The following is a 14,864-nucleotide window of genomic DNA, read 5'->3' on the forward strand; positions in this document are numbered from 1 at the left end:
GACTGGAATATTTTATAATCTGTAGTCTGATGTCTATACAATGTGGCGCGTGTTAAACTGTTCTTGTCAAATTACTAATTATGTCATAGAAATTAGGACTTAATTGTTCAGGTATAAAGTCTGTTTTTGCGTAAATGACTGAATGCAACGTCTAAGTTTCGAACTTATATACATTATATAATTGCCATCGTAGATTTTATGGATTTTAATTCACGGAAAAAAATCAACGTGAAATAACCTAATGCGTTGTAAAAATATCTTAATTTCATACATAAAAATTACAAATATTATGTAAACTGTCTCATTTTATTTTTTATTATATTTTCAATTTAATTTACATATGATTTCTTTCGAAATTTTTAAGACGGTGTTATTTATTTATTTTTTTAATTTGTTTTCATGCAATTCCTTAGATCGCATTTACATTTTTTGCTATTTTTAATTTATTCTATTGTTTTATAACGAAGTACTTTCATAGAACGGAATTTCGATGGTAATATATGGATGGATCTTTAATCTGTCGTGAATAAAATGTTGATGTTTGAAATGTGATTTTTATTTCCAAAATCTCATTTTTTCTTAACCTTAAATAAATTATATGTTCACTTTTATAAAAAAAATATTTATTATCTGTGATATGGTAATAAAAATTAATCTCTTATAATTTTGCTGTTGATTCTTTGATTACAAAATTTCATTGAACCATAACTAATACATTAGTACTTATATAAAATTTTTAATAATTAAGTTTATGTTCGTATTTGACAATTAACGAACAGAATAGAAGCATTAATTAATTTTAAAGTGGAAACCGAAAATTGTTTAATTATTAAATCAATATTATTCGTCTGCCGTAATGTAAGTGGCTGTTAAAATTGTTCCACTGTTCAACTAAAGGTTTTCGTCACCTAAAATGAAAAATTGCGTTTTAAAGAATGACGGCTAACAAACTATCGATTGGAGAGAGACAGAAGAAAATTTTTGACAGTTTACGAACGCACGGTGTCGTAACGAAAAAAAGGGCGCAAAAGAAATACAAATGAACCGTCAAATGTATTGTTAAACGCAAAAATTGAGAACGCCTCAGCCAATTCGCCATTTTTTTAAAAATATTTTTGTTAAAGTTCGACGAAGGTTTTTATCGTAATAAAAAATTAAGAAAATGCGAAAGAAAAAAACCATAAACCGCTTTCAGTTTCCTAAAAAATCCGCAAACTAAATTGAAATAACTGTCCCTAGATTCGTGTTATGATGTAATAAAAAAAATATCCACAAGCATTACAATTAGAATATATGTTCATATTATTGTCAGTCTTGATGTGGGCGAAAAGTGAGTTTTATTATTTGACATGAGTTTTTTGATAGTTGATAATTATTACAAATTATAATAAATCAAGAAATAAAATGATTAATACGAAACATGATTTATTTTTCTTTTAGATTGCAACAAGTCAGCAATTTTTGCCAACAAAAGTAATCGTTGTAGAAAATCGGTGTAGTAATAAATGAAATATGTCGATTTTAATAACTTATCTTGTTATGTTTTATGTAATTAATAAGTAATAACAGTTAAAAATTATATCATAATAATAATTAAATATTGTCTCTGGAAAGTCTATCAGATTAGCTATTTAAGTTACGAAGTGTTTTTATACTGAAAAATTACCGTTGTCTATATAAGTTTTTAAATTAGTCTTGTCTAATGGAACAATAAAACAGGCAGCAAAAATTATTGTAATACTAGCTGTGGCTGCGACTTCGTCTCCGAGGAATTTAACCAAATGTCTAGTATTTTTTTACGTTTAATTATTTTTATAAATCAAGAATAATTCTAAATGACTCGTTATCAAATCAGCTACCAGAATGTCTTGTTAAAATCGGTAAACCGTTTTAGTGATTAGCCGGAACACACAGACGGACAGAGAGATAAATTAAACTTTAGTATGTATTGACATGCTTTTAGTAAAAAGCGGTTATTTTAATATTACAAACAGACACTCCCATTTTATATATTGGCATAGATGATTGGCTTTGCATTAGCTTACAGTTGCTCAACTAGTAATGGAGGACGCGTCGAATTAGGCAAGAGGAAATCCGTAAACGATCAAAGATAATCGACATAGTCCAGTGGATAGATAGAGAAGTTGAAGTGGCAGTTATATAAAATACCCAGAAGTGATGGCCGTTGGGTTCTATAACCACGGATCGGAGGCCGTAGCGTAGAACATCCATCTAGAAGGTAGGCAAAAGACTTTAAGGTCGTCAGAAGACTCTGGATTCAGGTCGCTTTCAATTGGTCCTATTAGACTATGGAGGAAGTCTACGTGGAAGTTTTACAACTGATATTTCGATGTATGTAGTTTTGCTTATAATTCTCCATAACTTTCTGTGTATTTATGAATAAAGCACCATCCTATCAACACAATAAGGGTGATAATCGCGAGCACCATCTGTAGTTCTGATTCCAAATTATTTTCGTATGTTATTGCGCAGTCTTCACTCCAATTATATGGAATAAGTTTATGGACTATACTCTTTAACTGTCTCAAGTAGCAGCGATCGCTACATCCGGGTAGTTTGAGACGAGTCAATTCACCAACAGGTCCTTTTCTATAAAAGAATTGAACAGTAACTTCTCCTGCGTGAATTCTATACTCTACTATAAGGGCTGAAGTAAAACTTGGAGGTTCAATCAAGTCGAAGCCAAGCGATCCTATCAAGCCACTTAAAACCGAATCGTGTGTGCAGTAAAGATGAATATTGTATGACTTGCTTTTATGATAGCTCGTTATCTTTTTTATTAACGGACCGGAACGCAACCTTTTTAGTTCTAATGTTTGAGTCAGTCTCATTAGCGCCTTAATTGTGTAGTTTGTCAACTTTCTGTATATCGGCTTCGTCCAACTTGGTAATTTAAATCCTGCTTGAGATTCGATGTCCAAACATGTATACAAATTAACCAGGGAATTTGATGATGAGATATGTTTACCAGTGTACATAGATAGTAAGTGATACAGTAAACGCTTTTCATTGTCGCTTTTGTTCGGCAGATTATTGAGTAGATGATCATATCGCGGGCAATAGGGATGTGGACCTAAAATATTGTCGATTTCTGGTGGCGATGTATGTATCGCGGCCGGTTGCCAAGTGATATTAGACCATATATCTTCAGTATAAGGTGGTATTAAACCTGCCAGTACTGCTGCTGTAGTCATAAGTGTTCTGGAGGTGTCAGATGATGTTGCTTTGATAGCTTTCCAGGCGCGTACTCTTGGTAATAGACTTTTGTATCGGTTTCTGAGTTGCTGTCCCAAACGGTATGCTTGCTGCCGTCCCAGTATGGTCAATTGGGTGGGACCATTTGTCCAAATATTAGAAAAAGCGTGTGGATCATATGGGTAGAAAGATTTTGGCTCTCTATGGCCATGTCTAAATACAACATGAACTTGTACTAGCTTGCCGTCCGCATCTCCTTTTACCTCTGACAAGATATAACTGTAGCAAAAGGAACAATTCAACAGCGCGAAGATTAGAAACATATCCAACACTGTCTTCAGTTCTATTACCTCTTTACTTTTAGTTAATATATTCGATCGTTTAATTATAATGTAGCGATTGTAATGGAAGGTAACAAACAACTCTAGACAAGCTGGTTAACACGAGATAATTATTTTGTTTATTGTTTATATTCAAACGCAAATTAAACAAACAATAACACAAATAAATAAAGCTTCGATTACAGACATACAAAAGTGATTATTAATATTATATTTATCATATGATAATTATTTTATTATCGTATTCTTTTCATTCTTCAGATATTGTCGTAGCATTGTAATGTATGACGTCGTAGAAGGTAATTCTATCACCACAAAACCATATCGACAATCAATTTGGTAAAAATAATATCTATGTAATCATTATACAATTTTATAGACTTGCAATTAGAATGACATATCTATGTACTTTATTTTCTCATTCGAAATATCTTTTCGTCCAAAACACCGCAATGCCCGAAGACGATGGTCTATAACCAGTTTACATTACTGACTTATCGATTTAAGATGTGGTGGTATAAGATGGGCCTTATAAGAAGACACGAAGGTACTCAAAGAGAAATAGCGATCTATAAGTCATTCGCGTTAATATGCACTGCGTTATAATCAATCATCAATCGATACTGTGTGCGGTATACAGTTCGATGTAATGTCTTACAATGAGCTTTTATGAAGGTTTATGGTCATTGAGAGGGGTATGATATATAGCAGATATAAAGGTGATACTCAGAAGAACCAAGGTTACCAATGTAGCTCGAAGAATTGCTCGTCTGGTTTGGTAGTGGGTGGGGCATGTTGATCTTGTAACTAACGGCCGTTGGGGTCGGAAGGTTCTCGTGTGGTGACCAAGTGTCGGATGACGAGACGTGGGTAAAGCTCCCCACTAGGTAGACTGATGGTATAGTTAAGGTCACGGGAAGTAGCTGGATGCGTGCAGTGCGAGACTGGACATCGTGGCGTTTTGGGTTGGATTGGGGGAGGCTTACGCAATATGGTGAGCGACTCAGCTGGTCGGTGTTCGAGAAACTACGAAACATTTTCTCGTCCAACATCCATTAATGCTTAAAGCCCACAACCTATATGTTGTTACTGATGACTTAAAACGTGGTCTCCATTATGGACCTCAGCGACAAGCACACAATTAACAAGCCCCAAAGAGGGCCATTCTCAGAAATACTTTAAGAGATTGTATTAGGAATAGGGAGATTCTTAGATGATCGAATGTGATGGGCACAGCCCAGCTTATTGACAAGCTGAATCGGCAAGTAGCTTGGGTAGCGCGACGAACAAATATCTTATGAGACCTCTAGGTTCTGGAGTGGAAACAGGGACAAGCGTAGAATGGAACGTCTGTCCAAAAGGTCAATGCATGACTTTGTTAAAGCCGGGAAAAAATTAAAGTGGGGTGCCCTCTATCCATTAGGGAAACTTCTCCGGCTAAAATGATGATGATAATGGACACGTTTCGTTCAATGATTGCTTCGGAGAATGTTCGCCCTTTCCACTAAGTTCGCAGTTTCCATTTTATCTGTAGCGTATTTTAAATGATTTCTTTGTTTTGCTCCTGTGTTTCGATGTAGAATAAAAATAAAAAATAATAGATATTTTATTTTAAAAACCATTTATTAAAATACCATTGACATTTATTAACGTTTACATGATCTTAACATTTATATGTCTGCATTACGAGATTTAGATATGTCGATTAATTTTCGTACACTTTATATGGATATTTATATTTTGTTGTTCCGTGATAATAAAGATACTTATATGAAATTCGGATGTATTATGTAATTATTTATATTATTACTTTACTATTGTAATATATAAATACAAATACATCGTTGATACTTTCTGAGACTTCAAAAATAATAATTAAAGAAAGTTTCATCTACTTGCATACATTGAAATATAACATTAAATTACACAGACAAATATACATGGCGGGCTAGAAATGAAAGCTAATTTAAAAATCGTACGACTATACAGTAATATGCAAATTTTCCTAATTGTAACAGTAGGACCTGGTTCCAACAAAATGGCGACATCTCATACATTCAACGAGTATTTAACGATTGTAAACAAAATGATTAGTGGAAAACTAATACTGCGTCGAGCGGAAATTTCGTCATTACTTCGAGCCTTAGTCTCACACCACTGAAGCGAAGACGGTTGCCCAATTCAGAAACGATATTTACGATTTAATGTCCACTATCCCACCAGCGACGTGCCAGTGACTTTTCAGGAATTTACAGTCTAGATTCGTAGAGTTTATACGTTTAGATGGCACATATCTTAGTTATGGTATTTAAAAAAATATTAAATAAGAAAAATTAACTATATTTTAAATAAAAATTTCTTTCTTAAGCTTTGTAGAGTTTTTATGATTTTTCTAAAATTCGCTCAACTATTGAGTTGTATGTTGTATGTAGTATATGTTTATACATAGTGGGCCATTGAGCCCACTATGTATAAACATATATTACAAGAAAACCAGTTTGTATTTCTTGTAAGAATAAATTCTACAGTCGGTTCGCGTTAAAAATGCAGTATTGTTGTTGTACGCTGACTTAGTCACGCCCCTTAACCAATCAAATCGTTGCGTAGCAAACCCGATGGACAATTATAATTCACTATATTTTTAACGCAAACGAACTATAGGTCTAAGTGATTCTAGTTTGGGAAAATTTAAAAACATACGCTTTGCAATTCAAAACAGTAAACTTTGGCAAAGGTACTGTCTAAATATTTGTAGAAGGTAATTAATTATGAAATCTTTAAAGGATGAATGTATAGCGCGAATTACTGTCAATTAATGTGTGATATCTTATATTCAAAGTGGTTTTAGAAATAGTAAACAACGTATTAGTACTACAGCAAGAAAAAAAAGGATTCTAGGTTTGGATGAATAGATATTAGAATTATGTACTTATTGTTTATTATCTGTCCCTGCGGACTTTGTACAGCCAGAAATTATTGCCCGATATATTAAGGAGGTTATACCTATACTTTTTATAAATCGTAGAGCGTTCATGTTATATTTGTGAAATAAATTCACGAAAGCCGTGTTTTAGATAACGAAGCTAGCTTAAATGGAAAATTGTCTTTATTTATATAGTGGTCTTGTTGTGCACCCATTTAATTTTATTTATATGGTACAATAAAACCAGCTGATTATTTTCTGGAAATTAATACACAGACTAAACAGAGAAAAACGAAGACTGTAAAGAATAGGCTACAACAAAATTTCGACTACAAAAAATCTCAAATTCATTTCTATTTAATAGTAAATTAAATTATTCTTTATTAAATAAAAAAAGACAATTTAAAAATAAATTGACAAAATGGAATATTATTTTGTAAACAAATATTTAAATGACAAGAATCCTTGGCAATGGTGTTTCTTGATTATTTTGTTTTTCGGCTATATCTCACAGAAAATGTCTAAATATATCTGTATTGTAATTTTTTGCTTTTTCTTCACAACTATAATACCGTGGGAAGAAAGTATTGTAAATAAAGTTGTAGAAAATTTGACAATCAATAAGAGTTATGTTAAAAGTTCCAATGTTGGATAGATAAATTTTATCTTTATCTTTTTTAATAGATAATGTCCACTTCTTAGACATGATCGTATTGAGTAAGCATTATTAAGTACTGTAACAACATCCGTTAAAATGAAAAACAAAGGAATAAGTTGACTACATTTTTTAACATAGACACGCGGGGGACTGGTCCTCACCAGAAGAGTTTATTTAGACTCACGGAGAAATTTTCCTCACCAAATTCATCGAACTAAAAGAGTAAAAATATCTTTTTATGTGGTATCTCATTACAATTTAGTTTAGAATTTTAATTAAAAAAAAAGACTAACTAATTTAGTCCATCTCTCATTATCAATAAAGTGTATTATTCTCTGGTCAACATGAAATCTACTATAAGTTTACAATTAAACAAATACATTTATAAGGACACGTATATTACAATTACATTTGATTGAACACTAGGAGGAGGAATATATTCTTTAAAATTTTTATATTTAGGCGTTGGAAAAATAGTGTGTGGATTTACTACATATATAAACATACTAGTGATATATTTATGTATATCGTCCAATCCTTAGAAATATCTGATACTGGTTATGTATTTGAACAATATCTTTTTAGTCCAAGAGCCTGTGAATTCTAGACCATTTATGTTATAAAATGTGTAACTTTTTCAGTGCATGCTGCCAACACAGGTAAAAACGATGGCCTATTACGTTTTAATTGTCACAAAGGAGAATCATCATGTAATAAATCCAATTTTAGTGTCAATGATATTTTAAGGTACAATAAAGGATACTGTAAAAGAGATAACAAAAAATTAAATTGTTTGAGTTAATTGTTGCTTACTCTGTGTTAATATGCATAACATAGTTTTAAATTGAAAGAGGCCTATATAATGAAGTTCAATTTGATTATTATATACTTATAAAGTACGCATGATGTAGTAGTCACTGTAAATAAGCCGAAGTTGATATGAATATGAATAAACTGAAGAACCTTAATTTGTTCGGCGTATTGGCACATGGATTACAAGGACATTCACAGAAGTAATTGTAAATAATATTTTAAATCATGTCATATATTGCCCAACATTCATACAAACAAACTGTAACATTACTTACAACTTATGATAGAGTGCAAAACTGGAGCTATAATTATGTTATTCAGATAACTAATAGAAGATATTTCCTGCTGAAGCTACAAAAAGTCAAAGTTTACAGCTGGCCATCACTTCTAAGTTAGTTATAAGCATGCGCTGAGAAACTGATAGATTTTATAAAATAAATAAATGTTACAGGCTCTTGGACTATTGTGTAAAGGATTGTTTAAAAATCGAACTTCGTAATTTACTCGTAACTATTATTCTAAATAACATTTTCAATTACAAAACACTTTTCTATGTACACATTCTTATATGTCAATGTAAACAATCATTTAATATTTAGTGCCACATATAAAACATCTAAATTTATTTGTTTTAAAAATATGTGTATATTTTTGATTTTCCGGTTTTATTATTATGTAAACTTTACTAAAATCTATATCGTTCAAGTATCATAAGTAACACGTAAATTCACAAACATTTCATGATTCGATTTTATTTATATTTTAAATGTGTTTTTAACATGAATGTACATTTAATTTATATAAACTGTGGTAGAAAACCTAGGGGAACTTACGATATACAAACGAACATTCACACAACACTATGAAACAGTTACGTTAAGTCTATTTGTCGCTGGGTGAGTCTTTTTCCTCCGTGTGATTTTCATTTGTTTCTGTCCCACGGTCGTCATCTAAGTCTTTTTCCTCAGGAGTGTTTTTGGATTCGCTTATTATAGACTCTTCATTATCATCCCTTGATTCTGGTTTTACAGGATCATTTGCATCTGGTTCGTTATCGTTTGAAGGATTATGTTCATTGCAACTAGAGCAATCGGGAGATAATTCAAGTATTTTAGGTTCGAATTCATGCATCTCCTGAGCGATATCCTCTACCATCGCGCAGTAGCTTCTTCGTGGTACAACTGGGACAGCTGGGGGAGGAATTGTGTGGGGTTTTGCCGGCGAAGTGTGCCGGTCGTGGTGGCGCTAGGAACGACGTGCGTCTGCTCGTCGTTGGCGGAGATCGAGTGCGACGTGAGACGCAAGCGCTGCAGCAAATGTTAGGGCAAGTCCTGCGAGCTGTGCACGCACGCATAGCACGCGGCGCGCTGCACATGCTAACGCCAACCCTGCATGCCTCGCTGCTAGGGTCAGTGACCAGGGACCCCGCCAGCCTGGTCCACCCACACATAGCCCCGACTGAAATGGTAAACAGAAAATAATTGTTCGTTAACACAGAGCTATGACTAATCTCCTTTCGTAGGTGAGGTATTTTGGTTTGAATACGCCATGATTTGTGTAATTTTAATTGCAAGGCCAGACGTGGGACGTCCGGTGCTGGACGTCTCCTCCATAGATTTTCTGTATGACCGGTTGAAAGCGACTTTCGTCTTACATCTTTCAACAATTTTAACAGAGTTGTCTGTTCCCCTTATGGGCGGACGTCTTACATTACGCCTGCAGCCCATTCAGCCATGTTCTGCACACCACGTGGGCTGCCCACTTATGATTCAACTTGCTAATCCGCTGGCCTATGTCTATTGCGTTCACCTATGGGTCTCTTGATTTTGGTGGTTCGTTGAAAGCATTATCTCTCTCAGAGAAACTTTTATCTTGTGCTTATTGGCGAAAGATATGCGTATTCTACCGTTATCATAGACTTCATGCTATTGATTATTTCAGGCCGTTTTTCCTCAATTGTTTTTATTATAACTCTGGAGATTTTATTTCAAAAATATCTACAAATCATTACGAAAAGATTTTTCGCTGGCCTTTTATTTTATTGTGTGTACATATATTAGGCAAAATTATTGTAAAATTAAGTTTTGTAGTTGGCTTATCTATTTAAAATAAATAAACCGAGACAAGTTGCATCCTGCTTGTTCAACATCATCATGATAGACGCCCATTGCAAGTAAAGGCGTCCCCCAAAGATCACTATCATCGACTGCGATTATTTCCTCTGTCCTTCTAGACGGTACCCTGCTCACGCCACATCTACCGTCTCGTTTTCGCTTCAACGCCACTCAAGAGTGATATGCCCCGCTCACTGTCATTTTAGACGCGCAATTTTTCGAAGTACATCGGTAACCTTGGTTCTTCTGACTGTTCATAAAGTGGAGTTACCTGCAATACATCCCAGAGGGCAGCGCAAGCTCCCCATGCGGCGGCTGCGACAGCTGGAAGTGCTAAGTCTGAGCGTGCGGCTCTCCAACGTAGTAATGCCAGTAGAAGAGAGCCGTGAGCGGCGCCTCCGCCGGCAGCCAGGGCTCGACCAGCGCCTCCGGCACGCGCTGCTGCCATGCTCAGCGTTGCAGCTGCGAGAGCTTGCAGAGCACCAGCTCCGCAAAGCGCTCGCCATGCGCCACCCCATCCACCCACACATACTCCATACCACTGCCGGAGAGTTGTAATCATCAACACATTAGAATTCTTATTACATATCCGCATCTAAGAAGCCACCGAATGACCTAAACGAGATTGTTTGACTTTCTTCGCCGCGCTTGCCGAGCGTATTTCTTCACTACAGAATAAAATGAAGCCAGAGAAAGGATATCTAAAAAAAGAAAACATACCTTCATGTAAGACGTATAAATAAATCCTTGTTGGAGACCAATAAACAGTCCCATTGGCGCGGCGAGGGTTGCTCTGGGGTCTCTTCTCGAGGCCTTGCTGTCTGGAGGAGCAGCGGCTGCGTTGGCTCCGACGGCGGAGAGTGCAGCCCCTGCCAGTGCGAGTGCTGCCCACCCCGCAGCCAAGGCCCTTCGCCCCGATCCACTTAGTCCTGCGCCCCCGGACACCATCCGGATTTGCGGACAACCGGCCGCGCCACATGTATGCTCCTAAAACATGTGTTTATTTCAAAGTTCTATTTTCAAAGCAAAAATAAAAAATGTAATTTCATTGTTTTACTCTTTTGGATCGTCAATTATTTTAAAATTATATGCAGTAAGCTACCACTGGTCAGAAACCGAGCAGTTGCTGTTTTTAAACAAGATTTAACAATGTTGGATGTATATATTGTTATATCAACCATATAAATGTACCAACAAGCCGGGACTACACATTTTGATCAACTAAAACTCCGCAATGGGATTTATTAAACAATATACTTATAATTTTAGATTTGGAGTGATACTAGAAAAATCCTCCTAGAGCCGAGAGCACTTAGTATGTAATAGTTCTGCTTAATTTTTAATTAGTATATTTTGTTAATTCTTTAATTCAGTGCTGTCTTTTTTAATAGAAATAAAAATATCGGTTATTTATTGTGCTGTATGTGTATTTATCTCACGTCACTTATATATATATATATATATATATATATATATATATATATATATATATATATATATATATATATATAAACATATACAGGCTTGACAAACGTAACACTTTAAATATAAAGAATAATATTATTCTAGCTTATATTTTTATATTAATAACTGAATAAAATAGTACATAATAATAATAAACGTCTATCTAATAACATAACAAGACGCGTACTATCTATTGTGTGGTAAATTAATTATAGCAAAGATTATATACTTTCTTCTTCAATGATATTATAGGGAAAAAGTAAAGGTTATTAAATGATTTACGAAAAGTGTATTCGATACTTAAAAGCATCTGTCGTGTGTAGAAAAATATTCTATTTGTATATTTTCGTATGAAATAGACTGTAGATGTTTTTAAAAAATAAATTCCGCATAATTTATCTTTTTTAATTCTTACTAAAATTAATGTTTCATTTTGAATTATTTATTTAAAATTTGAATTTAAAATACAATTCTGTCACCGGACAACTTATATAATAATGTTATTATTGGCCTTAACGTATTGAAAATATTAAGCTTATTATTATAAGTAATCTTTGGTTAATATGAAAATATTAAATAAATAAATAGAGTGATCATTCTAAATGCGTTTTATTTATTTAATTCTTCTGTTGGACGGGTAAATAACTTTATAAAGCGTTACGTCTGTTGTGGCAACTGATTAAAAATAATAAATACATTTAAAAAACTTTTAAGTCAAACGGTTTTTTGATACCCATATTGTGGTGGTTGTGGAAAAATATGTACCTAGTCCGCCATATTGGAACGGCGTCCATCTTGAATTTTTAATTTTGACATAATCATCGTGTTTTATTAGTGTAGCCCTTTCATTTGATACCCATATTGAGGGGGTAAGGAAAAATATGTAATCTGCCATTTTGTATCGGCGCTCATCTTAGATTTATAATGTTATTGATTTTATTATATTGTATTGTCATCTAAATTAAATGTGTGTACCAAATTTCAGATCAATCTGACAACGGGAAGGTGCTTAAATTTCAATTTTTAATTTTGACCCAAATAAATAAACAAATAAATTCCGTACGGGTCGAACTAAATAAAACCGTTTAAAAATGTATTGATTACCTCGTAATCGTCTTCTAGATAATAATCTTCCAGCGGCGGCAATCTTGGCATGGATACGTTTTCAGCGACCGATGACACTTCGAGTACGGAGAGGTCTTCCGGCCATATCATAAGCGCGCCGCCGAGGAGGAGGGAGCCGAAGACCAATCCCAAATCTTGAGACGCTCGTAGACCCCTCAGTGCTCTTCGTAACGCTATCTTCTGTCTGCATTCATCGCCTGCTGTTTGTGCCAATGACGTCGCAGAAACAGTAAGAGCTAGCGACATTGGTGATAGAGTAACACCGCAAATGCCGTAGAGAAGAAGCAAAACAGAGAGGGGCATTGCTACCGTATGAGCACTTAGAAGTACACAGACCAGAACATAAGCGACAGTTACTATTAACCTCGGCCCGGTCTTCTGAAGAATAAGGGGTGAGAATGGGGCGACTATAGCAGCTGCTGCATGCATGATAGCCAACGGTATTGCTCCAGCTTCGGCTCCTGCGAATGCTGTGAATGGTAGCAGAGCTGTGGAGCAAAGTCCGCTTGCAACGCAAAGTAGGGTAAACCGTCGGACCACGGCTTTGGGAACCTTGGGCGGCTGCCTCGTGATCAGTCGTCGAACGGACGCGGCGCCGACGGATGAAGTCGCGGAGTCCCGGCGACGGTTTGCAGGGAACCCTGGCGTCCTGATCGGACCCTTCGGCTTCCGCCACGGCCATTCCTTTTTGTATATAGTGCTGACTGGCAACTGTGAATAAGAAAATATTATTAGTAAACAATAATATTTATAATTTATTAAAATATTTGGAAGGTCATGTAATATCAAGACTAATAAGCGCAGCGTAGCATGACCACCCGCATGAACAGAACACATTGTTAAGGTCTTCGGAAGATGCTGGATGATTACCGCTTCCAACAGGTCTTTTTGGAATCCTATGGGCGAGTCCTATGCCCAGGAGTGAACGGTTACCCACATAAAGAGAACACATTGTTAAAGTCGGCGGAAGATGCTGGAGGCCGCTTATAAACTGTCATTCGGAAACCTATGGAGAGGCCTATATCTAGCAGTGGACCCGCTACAGCTGAAATGGTGAATGTATCGCTTATTCATTCATATAATATATTACAGAATGAACTCTGCCTGGTACAGATAATTATTTGGTTGTTTCTAACATTCAATTCCAAAATGGAATGTCGACCCACAAGGTTGGGCAGATAACCTTGTTAAGTTCTTCGGAAGATGTTAGATGAAAGCCGCTTCCAACTGATCTGGTTGGAAATCTATGGGAAAGCCCTTTGTCCAGCAGTGGGTGTTTAGTGGGTGAAATGCTAATGACGGTGATGATACCGTGTCGAGACTTGATATCAAACCTGTTGTGTTTTTATGAATAATCATCTAATTAATCGACAGGGTGGTTACTGTGAAATAGAGAGAAAAAATATTTAAAAAATTAGAATAGTAATAAAGGCTTTTAAAGAAAAATCAAATGGAAATTGTAAAAGAAAATATGAAGGAGGATATAAAATAAAATGTATAAAAAATATAATATTGTAAAAAATGTGGTGAAGAATGGCAGGCGATGTATAGAATGTACATAAATAAAAGCAAGAAGAATTAAAGAAAAAAAATTTTGACGGACGAAAAAAGAAATAAAACTTTTTTAAAAAACTTAGTCAAATCAAAGTCAGGACTTCCAGTCCCAAAAAATGATAGTTGAACAAGAGAAAAAAACCCCAAAGCCGCTTCAAACCGATATTATTGCATATGGGGGAGGCCTATATCAGGTGGAGGTTCTACGGCTGAAATAATGATGATGACGAACCTGTGCAACGCAGGCGCGGTGCCGATGGGGGTCGGAGATGGTGCGCGCAGCTGGGCGCGGGTCCAGCGGTCGCGCGCGTTCCGTCAGCTCCGGTAGGCTGCCCATGGACCGGTCACCTTCTCTTCCTTACGATCTCATACCAACCACCAACCACCGGTTCTTACACCAATGCTGAAAGAGTGAAGAACACAGTAAAGTATTACCTCTTCGTCCCACCTTTCACGGACACGTTCTGGACCATGTCAGCTGATAGACGCCCATTGCAAGGCATATTCCTCCCCCTAAAATTGCCACGATGACCGTTACACGCTACCAACATCAGGTATCCGTCCACCTAGTGGAAGGCCTTTTTTTTTCGGTGGGGGAAATCTTCCGGTATTCAAAATGCCCTGCCTCTAGGGGGAGAACAGAGGTATGTGGGATT

General features: G+C 35.6%; 2 protein-coding genes across 2 annotated transcripts; both read right to left on the reverse strand.

The window, feature by feature from the left end:
* Positions 1–2,366: 2,366 nt before the first annotated feature.
* LOC137924348 (testicular acid phosphatase homolog) lies at positions 2,367–3,539 on the reverse strand. Its single transcript, XM_068767742.1, has one exon. The coding sequence runs from the start codon at positions 3,537–3,539 to the stop codon at positions 2,367–2,369; it is 1,173 nt and encodes a 390-aa protein (XP_068623843.1).
* A 5,657-nt stretch (positions 3,540–9,196) lies between these two features.
* Positions 9,197–14,545, reverse strand: LOC137924349 (protein unc-93 homolog A). Its single transcript, XM_068767744.1, has 5 exons — positions 14,441–14,545; positions 12,634–13,365; positions 10,786–11,052; positions 10,337–10,606; positions 9,197–9,409 (listed from the first exon to the last, which is right to left on the reverse strand). The coding sequence occupies exons 1-5, from the start codon at positions 14,543–14,545 to the stop codon at positions 9,197–9,199; spliced, it is 1,587 nt and encodes a 528-aa protein (XP_068623845.1).
* Positions 14,546–14,864: the final 319 nt, after the last annotated feature.

The sequence above is a fragment of the Battus philenor genome, unplaced genomic scaffold (genome assembly GCF_028537555.1).
Source record: "Battus philenor isolate CCGP_79_NKW_IND1 unplaced genomic scaffold, ilBatPhil1.0.hap1 SCAF_23, whole genome shotgun sequence".
In the NCBI taxonomy this organism is placed as follows: Eukaryota; Metazoa; Arthropoda; class Insecta; order Lepidoptera; family Papilionidae; genus Battus; species Battus philenor.